General features: G+C 36.6%; 1 protein-coding gene across 1 annotated transcript; it reads left to right on the top strand.

The window, feature by feature from the left end:
* Positions 1 to 12,815: 12,815 nt before the first annotated feature.
* On the top strand, positions 12,816 to 13,751 carry LOC138434510 (olfactory receptor 13D1-like). Its single transcript, XM_069579345.1, has one exon. The coding sequence runs from the start codon at positions 12,816 to 12,818 to the stop codon at positions 13,749 to 13,751; it is 936 nt and encodes a 311-aa protein (XP_069435446.1).
* The last annotated feature ends 337 nt before the right edge of the window (positions 13,752 to 14,088 follow it).

Raw genomic sequence — 14,088 nt, 5'->3', positions numbered from 1 at the left:
AGAGGAGGTCAAGAGACCCCTCCTGTGCTAGGCGAGCCAGGCTTGCCCTGCATGCAAACAAATGGACATGTTCAGATGTAGTTTCTGGAGGCTATATGAAAGTGAAAGTGAAGAATGAAAAAGTTGGCTTAAAGCTCAACATTCAGAAAATGAAGATCATGGCATCTGGTCCCATCACTTCATGGGAAATAGATGGGGAAACAGTGGAAACAGTGTCAGACTTTATTTTGGGGGGCTCCAAAATCACTGCAGATGGTGATTGCAGCCATGAAATTAAAAGACGCTTACTCCTTGAAAGAAAAGTTATGACCAACCTAGATAGCATATTGAAAAGCAGACATTACTTTGCCAACAAAGGTCCATCTAGTCAAGGCTATGGTTTTTCCAGTGGTCATGTATGGACGTGAGAGTTGGACTGTGAAGAAAGCTGAGCACTGAAGAATTGATGCTTTTGAACTGTGGTGTTGGAGAAGACTCTTGAGAGTCCCTTGGACTGCAAGGAGATCCAACCAGTCAATCCTGAAGGAGATCAGCCCTGGGATTTCTTTGGAGGGAATGATGCTGAAGCTGAAACTCCAGTACTTTGGCCACCTCATGCGAAGAGTTGACTCACTGGAAAAGACTCTGATGCTGGGAGGGACTGGGGGCAGGAGGAGAAGGGGACGACAGGATGAGATGGCTGGATGGCATCACTGACTCGATGGACGTGAGTCTGAGTGAACTCCGGGAGTTGGTGATGGACAGGGAGGCCTGGCATGCTGCGATTCATGGGGTTGCAAAGAGTCGAACACGACTGAGCGACTGAACTGAACTGATGAGCCCTTATTACTCTTCAAGTTGTATATCCTCTTAGAAAATAACTCTCAGTCACCCTCAGGCAGCACCAGGAAGTGGAATAGTTACATAATCACAACAGTAAAAGATGTTTATAAGTTACCATAATCAATAGCCAGGCAAAAAATAAAAAAGATAATTAAAACTGCAAGCCATAATGGAAACATGATTAACCTAACAATACAAAATAATTACGTACAATTTGGGGGTTAAGTAGAGTGATGTGGCAAGTGAAAGTGCATACACGCACATGTTTTCATCTGCCTAGCCAGTCTATGTCTTTTGGTTGGTGCACTTAATCCATTTACATACAGGGTAATTATTGACATGTATGATCCTATTACCATTTTCCTAATTGTTTTGGGTTTATTTCTTGTAGGTCTTTTCCTTTTCTTGTGTTTACTGCTTAGAGAAGTTCCTTTAACATTTGTTGTAAAGTTCGTTTGGTGGTGCTGAATTCTCTTAATTTTCGCTTGTCTGTGAAACTTTTGTTTCCTCTGTCAAATCTGAATGACAGTCTTGCTGGGTATTCTTGGCAAGTGTATTCTTGGCTGTAGATTCTTCCCTTTCATTATTTTAAATAGGTCTTTCCATTCCCTTTCAGTTTGCAGAGTTTCTCTAGAGAAATCAGTTGATAACCTCATGGGAGTTCCCTTGTGTGTTATTTATCGTTGCTCCCTTGTTGCTTCTAATATTTTATCTTCATCTTTAATTATTGTTAGTTTGATTACTATGTGTCATGGTTTGTTCCTCTTTGGATTTATTCTGCCCAGATTCTACACTTCCTGGACCTGGTTATTTCCTCTCCCATGTTAGGAAGTTTTCAGCTACTATTTCTTCAATCATTTTCTCAGGTCCTTTCTCTCTCTCTTCTCCTCCTGAGACCGGTACAATGTGAATGTTCAGGTGTTTAATACTGTTTCAGAGGTATCTTAGACCGTCTTCGTTTTCTTCATTCTTTTATCTATAATCTGTTTGGCAGCAGGAAATTCCACCATTCTGTTTTCCAGGTCACTTATCCATTCTTCTGCCCCAGTTCTTCTGCTATTGATTCTCTCTAGTGTACTGAAAGGTCTTTCCTTCTCAGAGAGAACCTCACAATCCTAAAATACTCCCACAATCCTAAAAACCTCACAATCCTAATTTTTTAAAAATTGTCAAAGCATGGTATATGTCTATTATTTGAAAATAGACTAAATAAATCTTGAAGCATGTATATGCTGCTACTGCTAAGTCACTTCAGTCGTGTCCGACTCTGTGCGACCCCATAGATGGCAGCCCATCAGGTTCCCCTGTCCCTGGGATTCTCCAGGCAAGAACACTGGAGTGGATTGCCATGTCCTTCTCCAATACATGAAAGTGAAAAGTGAAAGGAAAGTTGCTCAGTCGTATGCGACTTTTTGCGACCCCATGGACTGCAGCCCACTAGGCTTCTCCAACCATGGGATTTGCCAGGCAAGAGTACTGGAGTGAGGTGCCATTGCCTTCTCCGGAAGCATGTATATAGTAGAGTAATATATAGGCATTATGAATAATTTCTTGAGTATCTGATAATATGTGAAAATACTTCTGATTTACTATTAAGCATAACAAGATATAAATTACAGATAAACATAGAAATTTCATGACCTACAATATAATGCTTCCCATTTTTGTGGTTCAATTGCTAAGTTATGTCCAACTCTTTGCAACCCCATGGACTGTAGCATGACAGGCTTCTTTGTCTTTCACTGTCCCCCAGAGTTTGTCAAACTCATGTTCATTGAGTTGGTGATGCCATCTAACCATCTCAGTCTCTGTTATCCCCTTCTCCTCCTGCCCTCAATCTTTTCCAGCATCAGGGTCTTTTCCAATGCTTCCCCTATGTATCTTTAGAATTTTGGAACTGTCTTTTTCTATTAATTATGTCCCATTCCAGCCCAACATTGATCCTACTGCCTGACCCATAACAAGTGCTCAAAAAATATTTGGTAAATGAATAATATGAAAACAGCATGATATGTTTTAATAAAGTATTTTGGAAAAATAGTTAATATTTTTAAAATATCAGTCTATTCCATGTGTTAGTCATAAAACATAATTATCATATGGATTAAACAAAACCAAATAAAATCATAGAAGAAAATTTAAGTTATATTTTTCAGGGATAATATGAAAATCTCAAGGAAAAATTAAATACCATGTCAAAAATAAGAAGGGAAAACACAAACTAGAAAAGTATTTGTAGAAATTTTAAGAGAAAAGTGGTAATTTATTAAGTGTTCATACAAATTAAGAGGAAAACTATCAAACTACTAAGAGATAGTTAAGCAAAGAGTATTGATACATAATAAAAGAGTAAATATAAGTAATAAATATAGGGGAAATGGTAAATCTAACTAGCAATCATAAGAATAAAAAGAAAAAGTAACATTTTATACAAATAAAAAAATAATACATTCTCTGGTTCTGGAAAATATATACAAATGGTTTCTGCAAATATAGCTGTAGCAGGGTAATAAACAGTTAAGTTTTGGAAAAATAATTTTGCACATGCACTAAGGATTCTCTAAATTCATCTCTCTCCATTCTATAATCCCATATTCAGAGTTGAACCTTAAGTTACTCCCAGTACCAGAAAAAGCAGGTTAGACTGCCCTGATATATAGATATCAATAGTCATTATATCAAAATCTCAAAATATTAAAAAACAAATTAGAATATCCAACTATATTAGAAGTAAAGGCTTCAAATTTTAAATTCTTCAAATATTAAAATTATTCTTCAAATATTAAAAAGGAAAGTTATAAGACTGAAAAGTCGTAGAAAATTGTTGACTTAAAATGGAAAATGTTAATTAAAATTTATTCATACTGGTATAAAGAAACATTATTTCCATGTGGTTTAGAATTAATAAAAATATAGATGATAAAAATCTTTTAAAAAGGTAGAATGAGACTTATTTAGGATTTTATCAATATTGACCTTGGATTATTTGTGGAATATAAAGATAAATTCTTAGGTGAAAATTTAACATTTCTGAGAACTTTTGGACATATTCTGATTTAAGTCCCAATATATGCTGAGGCCATTAAATGTATTCACGGAATATTCCAAGAAATGTATGGCTGAGAAAGATTTTTGTTAAGTCAGTATAATTGGAGTTTCAGATGTAGCAGAAGTGGGGAACTTTATCTCTAGAGAATCCTAAGTTTCTGATTCTCAACCTTAGAGACTAACGAAGTCATAAAAATAAGTGCTAAATTATCTTCCAAAAAAGTCTGAGTCTCTTGAGTAAGTGTCAACTTTAAGGCAAATCATAGGAAACTAGAGTTGCATCACTGATCTTTTTTATACGTTTTATTTCCCTCGTTGCCTCTTAAGAATATTCATGTACAGACTAATTGATTGTGGCTATTCTTTCCTATGTTTCTTTTTGAGAATAAATAAATTGTCTTTCAAATTTAGAATCTTCTGGCCTCATTTTAACCATGCACAAAATATTCAAATTCTTTAGAATGCTTTCTATTACTTAATAGAATGGAATGGTGTGAATGACTTTAAAACTCAGCCACAAGGTAAGAAAAATTGAGAAGTTCTTATTTAAGTTATTTCAAAAGAAAAACAGAATATCAATAAATATAAAAACTTTTGAGTGAAGGGACCATTGCACCTGGAATTTTGAAAATATATATATATATATGTTTATACATACGTAAAGTAAAAAAAGCATTAAAAAAAATAGGCATCATCTCCAAGACCAGGATACCACTTAATTTTCATTTAAATCCCAAAATATTCCAAAGAAAAGTGAGGAAAAGAAAGTTGCCTGCAATGCAAAAGACCTTTGCAAATAATAGGTTAATGAATACTTTATCTGAGTACTGACAAGTATGGAGTTCACTAAAATCTTAAGAAAGAAGTATCTAGATAAAGACCCCCCGGTCATTTATACATTATTCATACATAAACTATGCTCAATAAGAGTTTGAGGATACCTTAATTAAAGATGCTTATGATAAAAATAGGACTAGAAACAAAAAATATACAATAGAATTCAGAAGTAAATATGAGGGTTAGTGTGAGTCAGGAAGGCCAAAGCAAATGAAAATACTTAAATTTTGGGGGTTCTCATTAATATAATTAATCAATTCCACTACCTAGAGTTTAATTCTCTATACTAAACCAGGAGAAAAAAAGTTTGGGGCATGTTTTTTATTTGAATTCATTATTGTGATAATGTCATCATAAATGGAAGACAACGAATGTCTTCAATGTTTTTAAAAGAAGAAAATATATATTTTATGTATATGTTTACTATATGGATCCTTGGAGAAGGCAATGGCACCCCACTCCAGTACTCTTGCCTGGAGAGTCCCATGGACAGAGGAGCCTGGTAGGCTGCAGTCCATGGGGTCACTGAGGGTCAGACACGACTGAGTGACTTCACTTTCACTTTTCACTTTCATGCATTGGAGAAGGAAATGGCAATCCACTCCAGTGTTCTTGCCTGGAGAATCCCAGGGACAGGGGAGCCTCATGGGCTTCTGTCTGTGGGGTCGCACAGAGTTGGACATGACTGAAGCAATTTAGCATAGCACAGCATATGATAGTTAAGTGCATCATATTAAATAGTGATTTTATATAATAATTAATAAATATGTAAACACTGTTACACAGTGGTAAAAAAGGGGAGCTTGGAATAATAAACATAAGGGTTTAAATCAGTTCTGGTATGTACCAACTATAAGATACTGAAAATTGTACTTGACTTTTGAAATCTCAAAATAATTTCTTCATTGTTAAAAAATTCATAATAATATGGGGACTATTCTGAAAGTTAAATGATAAAAATTATATGAAGTGCCTAAGAGGCTAGCACTTTACATTTCAATTACTCATCTCTTGGTGGGCTAAAATAATACTCTTTTCCTTGTATATTAATTGATTAGAGTTCATAAAAACTATAAATTGAGAGTTGGGAAATCCATTTATCTTTGCAAAATATCAATGTCTTACCTAATCTTTCTATAGGAACTGGACAGGATAACAGAATTATTTACTCTAGTGAAAATTTAGATTATAGATGGTATGTTTTTCACTGAAATCTTATCACTTTAAATGTTAGATCTTTAAATTCCATAGAACAGAGGGGGGAAAAAATCTAGAAAGTTAGATGTCTTTAAAGAAAATTAGAGAGCTTGAGTTACATCCTGGATAGAAAAGTCATAGATCTGTTACAAGACTAAAATGGTGCCTGGATGAAGTCCCACAGCACTGGGCCACAGAGTGGTTTCTTCAAAAAGATCAAGAATTGGGTGAAAGGGATTGGAGGACAGCTAGGATTCAGGCTACTTCAGGATGTTAACAAATAAGAATTTCATCTTCTAGTGACAGTTCCAGTCTTCTAGGCTCCAATGATCTGTAATTTCTTCTGAGAATATACAACTAAGTCAAGAACTCAAGTTCTTTATCTTGGTTTACTTCCTGAAGACAATAAACACTATTAACCTGGAAGATTTGAAGAGCAGGAATAATAATGTTTTAAGTCTACCAGAAATAGGGGGTTCCCATGGATAACTGGTCAAGGCACAGTGTACAACTCAGCCTTAAGTCTCTAGACACCTAAAGCAATCTCTGTACTGATTATACTGTTTAAACATTTTTTGCTCTGAGTTATTCTTCCTAACATATTTGGACAGCTTAAGTGTTTTTCTCTTTTTTATTATATTTTTCATTTATGCACATTTACTTTAAAAGTTTGGATAATTCATAAAAGTAGAAAAATGTCTCTTAAGACAACCATGAATATTTTGGATATTTCTTTCCAGTCTTTCTCTCTATTCTGTCTGACTGATTTAAGTTTTACAAACAATGTTTTTAACTGTTCTGTTTCTGTTTTTACCTAATTGTTTTTAAATAATTGAAACACCAGTTTGTATTAATATAAATTTCTCACAAATATTATATTAACAGGTGCATAGTTACCCAGGAAATGACTATGTATAGTTATATAACAATTCTCCTAGAATTAGACAAGAATGAAAAACTCTAAAAGATAATTTTCAATAATGCCAAAAATCTAGTAAAAGTGGAATTAGCCAATATACAGACACAAAGTAAACCAATTTTATTAGAAACTACCAAAAATCTTAAAAAAAAAAAACCTTCATTCCCTTATTCCCATATTCTGAGACTCCATTTTAGGGATGTAAAGTTAAATGGGGAAAACATTTAAGGCACAATGAAATTTGACAGAGTATTTTTGTTGACTGCTTCTGAAAAGGTATACTAGCATTGCAATAGTAATAAAAATTATTTCCTCTGTACCATTTTTTAACCTTCCCTCCTTCCCCACTCCATTTGAAAGCCTTAAAACAGATCAGTGGTATCTCTTTAAAAAGTATGCAAGTAAAATATTTTGCAGCGATTATCTAAGAGTTGTTAGGATACCAAATGTACACCACATTCATTGTCTATATGTAATTTTCAAATAGGAATCACCTTTTAGAAGATGTTCCATTGAAAAGAATAGAGAGGGCATTTAACTTGATTGGCATCTCCCTTCTAAACCGCAGTATATTCAGACCCCAGACAACTGAAGTTCCTTCAAGGCCTATATCATATATTTATTCCCAGAGAAAGAGTAAGTTGATACATGTGTCTACAGAAAATCAAATTCCAGTCTTAGTACCAAGTAAAATTATATCCTGCCATACCCAACACTTCCTATCCACTTTAAAATGTATACCTACAAATGTATACCTGCAACTTCAATATGTTCATACTTCTACTTTCCATCAGTTCAACTCAGTCGCTCAATCGTGTCCAGCTCTTTGCGACCCCATGAACCACAGCACAACAGGGTTCCTTGTCCATCGCCAATTCCCAGAGTCCACTCAAACCCATGTCCATTGTGTCGGTGATGCCATCAGCCAACTCACCCTCTGTTGTCCCCTTCTCCTCCTTCCTCCCAGCATCAGAGTCTTTTCCAATGAGTCAACTCTTCGCATGAGGTGACCAAAGTACTGGAGTTTCAGCTTTAGCATCATTCCTTCCAAAGAAATCCCAGGGCTGATCTCATTCAGAATGGACTGGTTGGATCTCCTTGCAGTCCAGGGGACTCTTAAGAGTCTTCTCCAACACCACAGTTCAAAACCATCAATTCTCCAGCGCTCAGCTTTCTGCACAGTCCAACTCTCACATCCATACGTGACCACTGGAAAAACCATAGCCTTGACTAGACGGACCTTAGTCGGCAAAGTAATGTCTCTGCTTTTGAATATGCTATCTAGGTTGGTCATAACTTTCCTTCCAAGGAGTAAGCATCTTTTAATTTCATGGCTGCAATCACCATCTGCAGTGATTTTGGAGCCCAGAAAAATAAATTCAGCCACTGTTTCCACTGTTTCCCCATCGATTTGCCATGAAGTGATGGGACTGGATGCCATGATTTTAGTTTTCTTAATGTTGAGCTTTAAGTCAAAATTTTCACTCTCCTCTTTCACTTTCATCAAAAGGCTCTTTAGTTCTTCTTCACTTTCTGCCATAAGGGTGGTATCATCTGCATATCTGAGGTTATTATTTCTCCCAGCAATCTTGACTCCAGCTTGTGCTTCCTCCAACCCAGAGTTTCTCATGATGTACTCTCTATGTAAGTTGAAGACAGGGTGACAATATACAGCCTTGACTTATTCCTTTTCCTATTTGGAACCAGTCTGTTGTTCCATGGCCTGTTGCTTCCTAATCTGTATACAGGTCTCTCAAAAGGCAGATCAGGTGGTCTGGTATGCCCATCTCTTTCAGAATTTCCAGTTTATTGTGATCCACGCAGTCAAAGGCTTTGGCATAGTCAATAAAGCAGAAATAGATGTTTTTCTGGAACTCTCTTGCTTTTTTTGGTCAGCCAGCAGATGTTGACAATTTGATCTCTTGTTCCTCTGCCTTTTCTAAAACCAGCTTGAACATCTGGAAGTTCATGGTTCATGTATTGCTGAAGCCTGGCTTGGAGAATTTTGAGCATTACTTTACTAGCGTGTGAGACGAGTGCAATTGTGCAGTAGTTGGAGCATTCTTTGGCATTGCCTTTCTTTGGCATTGGAATTAAAACTGACCTTTTCCAGTCCTGTGGCCATTGCTGAGTTTTCCAAACTGCTGAAATATTGAGTGCATCACTTTCACAGCATCACCCTTTAGAATTTGAAATAACTCAACTGGGATTCCATCACCTCCACTAGCTTTGTTCATAGTGATGATTCCTAAGGCCCACTTGACTTCACATTCCAGGATGTCTGGCTCTAAGTGAGTGATCACACCATCGTGATTATCTGGGTTGTGATGATCTTTTTTGAACAGTTCTTCTGTGTATTCTTGCCACCTCTTCTTAATGTCTTCTGCTTCTGTTAGGTCCATAGCATTTCTGTCCTTTATTGAGGCCATCTTTGCATGAAATGTTCCCTGGGTATCTCTAATTTCCTTGAAGAGATCTCTAGTTTTTCCCATTCTGTTGTTTTCTTCTATTTCTTTGCATTGATCGCTGAGGAAGACTTTCTTATCTCTCCTTGCTATTCTTTGGAACTCTGCATTCAGTTGCTTATATCTTTCCTTTTTTCCTTTGCTTTTCACTTCTCTTCTTTTCACAGCTATTTGTAAGGCCTCCTCAGACAATCATTTTGGTTTTTTGCATTTCTTTTTCTTGGGAAATGTCTTGATCCCTGTCTCCTGTACAATATCACGAACCTCTGTCCATAGTTCATCAGGCACTCTGTCTATCAGATCTAGTCCCTTAAATCTATTTCTCACTTCCACTGTATAATCATAAAGGATTTGATTTAGGTCATACCTGAATGTTCTAGTGATTTTCCCCCACTTTCTTCAATTTTAGTCTTAATTTGGCAATAAGGAGGTCATGATCTGAGCCACAGTCAGGTCCTGGTCTTGTTTTTGCTCATTGACTGTATAGAGCTTCTCCATTTTCGGCTGTAAAGAATATAATGAATCTGATTTTGGTATCAACCGTCTAGTGATGTCCATTAGTAGAGTCTTCTCTTCTGTTGTTGGAAGAGGGTGTTTGCTATGACCAGTGTGTTCTCTTGGCAGAATTCTATTAGCTTTTGCCCTGCTTCATTCTGTACACCAAGGCAAAATTTGCCTGTTACTCCAGGTGTTTCTTGACTTCCTACTTTTGCATTCCAGTCCCCTATAATGAAAAGAACATCTTTTTGGGGTGTTAGTTCTAGAAGGTCTTGTAGGTCTTCATAGAACCGTTCAACTTCAGCTTCTTCAGCGTTACTTGTCGGGGCATAGACTTGTATTACATCGTGATATTGAATGGCTTGCCTTGAAAAACAAACAGAGGTCATTCTGTCGTTTTGAGATTGCATCCAAGTACTGCATTTGGACTCTTTTGTTGACTATGATGGTTACTCCATTTCTTCTAAGGGATTCCTGCCCACGGTAGTAGACATAATGGTCATCTGAGTTGAATTCACCCATTCCAGTCCATCTTAGTTTGCTGATTCCTAGAATGTTGATGTTCACTCTTGTCATCTCCTGTTTGACCACTTCCAATTTGCCTTAATTCGTGGACCTAATATTCCAGGTTCCTATGCAATATTGCTCTTTACAGCATCAGACCTTGCTTCTATCACCAATCACATCCACAACTGGGTGTTGGTTTTGCTTTGGCTCCATACCTTCATTCTTTCTGGAGTTATTTCTTTACTGATCTCCAGTAGCTTATTTAGGCACCTACCCAGCTGGGGAGTTCATCTTTCAGTGTCCTATCTATTTGCCTTTTCATATTTTTCATGGTGTTCTCAAGGCATGAATACTGAAGTGGTTTGCCATTCCCTTCTCCAGTGGACCACATTCTGTCAGACCTCTCCTCTATGACCCGTCTGTCTTGGGTGGCCCCACAAGGCATGGCTTAGTTTCACTGAGTTAGACAAGGCTGTGGTCCGTGTGATCAGATTGGCTAGTTGTCTGTAATTGTGGTTTCAGTCTGTCTACCCTCTGATGCCCTCTCTCAGTGCCTACCATCTTACTTGCTTTTCTTTTACCTTGGATGTTGGGTATCTCTTCACGGCTCTTTCAGCAAACACAGCTGCTGCTCCTTACCTTGGACGTGGGGTAGCTACTTTCCATAGTCAACAGATACGTAAACATTCTATTATGCTAATTGAATTGTCTCAACATCCTAAACTGGTCTTTTCATAGAAAGCAGCATATTGTTGTTCATTGCTAAGTTGTCTCTGACTCTGAGATCCCACGGATTGTAGCACACCAGGCTTCCATAACCAGCACTATCTCCTGGAGTATGCTCAAGTTCATGTCCATTGAGTTGATGATGCTATCTAACAATCTCATCCTCTGCTTTTGATCATATTTTTCCTCTAATGATATTTTTTAAGCTAGGTACATTGTCCTGAGGTTGGAGAGGTGTTTTGAAAATAATAGTCTTTCACTTATTTATTTTAAAGAAAAGGTCATCTACTAATATTTACTAGTTAAAATTTTTCAAATTAAAGTTATTATATCCATACTCTATGGTGCACAACTCAGATCTTGAGCCAATCTCTAATTCTTGTTTTGGAAAATATTGAGCCTAACTGAAAATTTAACAAATAGAAGAGGAATAACTTTCATATGGACAGAAGTAAAAGGCAAACTCCCCTGAGTGTAATTTTGTTGTTTGTATCTCTTTAAAATCTAAAGAACCCAAAACTAATTGCAATATATTTACATAGACATCTCACTTCAAAGTCCCACCAAAATGTTTAGTTTTGCATTCTTTGCTATTCAATTATAATCCTACATAGAATTGAAACACCAGTGGCATATTCCAATGATATCAGAGAGAGGTGGTCTAAAAGGCCTTGCTATTCATGTGCTTCTATACAATCAGCATTAACAGCACCTGGAAACATGTTAATAAATTCAGATCTTAGATCTCACTTCAGGTCCACTGATGGAGAATATTTTACAAAGATTTCCCATGTGACTTATCCATATATTAAATATATATAATAGATGGTTGGTTTTACATTCCACTAGCTGGCTGATTTTCTTCCTCGGTTGCACAATAGAATCATCTGGAGAGCTCTATTTCAAAAGATACCTTACTCTCACTCCTTAGTCAACTTGCATAATTTAGGGAGGGCCCTGGTGGCTCAGAGGTTAAAGTGTCTGCCTGGAATGCAGGAGACCTCGGTTCAATCCCTGGGTTGGGAAGATCCCCTGGAGAAAGAAATGGCAACCCACTCCAGTACTCTTGCCTGGAGAATCCCATGGAGGGAGGAGCCTCATAGGCTACAGTCCATGGGGTCGCAAAGAGTCAGACACGACTAAGAGTCAGACACGACTAAGCGACTACACTTTTCACTTTCACTTTCAACAACCATGCAGTTAAAAAAAGAGGAATGTAAAGTCAGAAAGTAAAGATTTAAATAGTAGTTTGTTCACTTACTCTGTCTGAAAATACTTTCTATGAACTTTATTTCCCTCAGGGAATTACAGTGATAAAATAAGTAATATGCGTGAGCATATTAATAAACTGTAAAATACTAAACTAAGTTACTCTTAATGACTGACAGGTATAAAATCAAATAAATCACCATTTTTAAGAAATTAAAATTTTCTATCTCCAAAATAATAATATTCAGAGTATGTATGTGAGTCAACTGACTTTGAAATAATAAATGTTTATTAAGATGCAAATAGTTCTTCCCTGACTCAGAACTTGTACATCATAATCTCAGGAAATAGGAATCAGGAGTTTGTATTTTTAATAAATTACCAATGTAATTATTGTGTCTCTTTTATCCCCTGACTTATGAGCTAGAAGAGGAATTTGAAAAACTAAACTCACAACTATAAACACACTGTAGCTAGTACTGACGAGCTTATTGGCCTTCCTGCAATGATCTCTTACTTCATATGATAATACTGTATAGATTCCTTAAACCCACGTCTCTTCTGAATTACTCCAGGCACAAAATAAAATGGAAAGAACCAACTGGACAGACATTGAGTTCACTTTACAGGGACTTTCTAAGTATCCAAGAGCCGAAAAATTCCTATTCATGATGTTCTTGGTGATGTACATGGTGATCCTCCTGGGGAACAGCACTTTGATCATCCTCACTCTCCTGGATTCCCGCCTTCACACCCCTATGTACTTCTTTCTCAGTAACCTTTCCTTTCTTGACATTTTGTACACATCCTCCTTTATCCCCTCAACAATGATACACTTTCTATCAGAGAAAAAAAACATCTCCCTCACTAGATGTGTTGTTCAGATGTCTGTCTCCTTCACCATGGCATCTACAGAGTATGTACTTCTAGCAGTGATGGCATATGACCATTACGTAGCCATCTGCATCCCTTTGAGATATCCTATCATCATGAGCAAGGCACTTTGTATTCAGATGGCAGCTCTCTCATGGGGATTGGGCTTTCTCAACTCATTGACACAAACAATTCTTGCAGTACGGTTGCCCTTCTGTGGGAAAAAAGTCATCAATCATTTTGTTTGTGAAATATTGGCCTTTCTCAAGCTAGCTTGCACAGATATTTCCTTGAATGAGATTACTCTAATGTTAGGCAATGTCATATTTTTGTTTGTTCCATTACTGTTGATTTCCATCTCCTACATTTTCATCCTTTCTACTGTACTAAGAATCAATTCAGCTGGAGGAAGAAAAAAGGCTTTTTCCACCTGCTCAGCCCACATTACAGTGGTGACTATGTTTTATGGGTCAATCCTCTTTATGTATATAAAGCCAAAGTCCAAAGATACTGCTTCTGACAAACTGATTGCTCTCTGCTATGGAGTAGTCACACCGATGCTCAATCCTATCATCTATAGCCTGAGAAATACAGAGGTGCATGATGCTATGAAAAAATTGACAGCTAGACAGTTCTGGAAGAAAGGATGAGGAAATTACATCTTTGAGCTTTTGCACAAAATAAGCTTATATAGTGGAGATAAGTTTTTCAATATAAATGAAAGAATGGAAATTAAGGATATATGTAAAATTATAGAATTTAACTGTTAAAAAGAAATTTCACAGTAATAATCTACCTTTATCATTTATGAAAATAACATAAAAATGTAGGGACAACTAGTGTTAGAAGTGGGAGTAAACTTTTAGAAACAAAATTGAAATAAAGCTTTTCAACAAAAAATCCAGAGCACACAGGTCTACATAACCTAAAAAACATATATTTTCACTCCCCTTTTTGAGGAAACTATTTGATTTCATGTTTTTTGTT

Source organism: Ovis canadensis, chromosome 2, assembly GCF_042477335.2.
Source record: "Ovis canadensis isolate MfBH-ARS-UI-01 breed Bighorn chromosome 2, ARS-UI_OviCan_v2, whole genome shotgun sequence".
Taxonomy (NCBI): Eukaryota; Metazoa; Chordata; class Mammalia; order Artiodactyla; family Bovidae; genus Ovis; species Ovis canadensis.
The sequence above is the reverse complement of the archived record's forward strand: the minus strand, read 5'-3'. Positions and strand labels throughout refer to the sequence as shown.

Bases quoted from the DNA above. Each gene is read 5' to 3' on its own strand.
- LOC138434510 (XM_069579345.1), top strand. From the start codon at position 12,816: ATGGAAAGAACCAACTGGACAGACATTGAGTTCACTTTACAGGGACTT.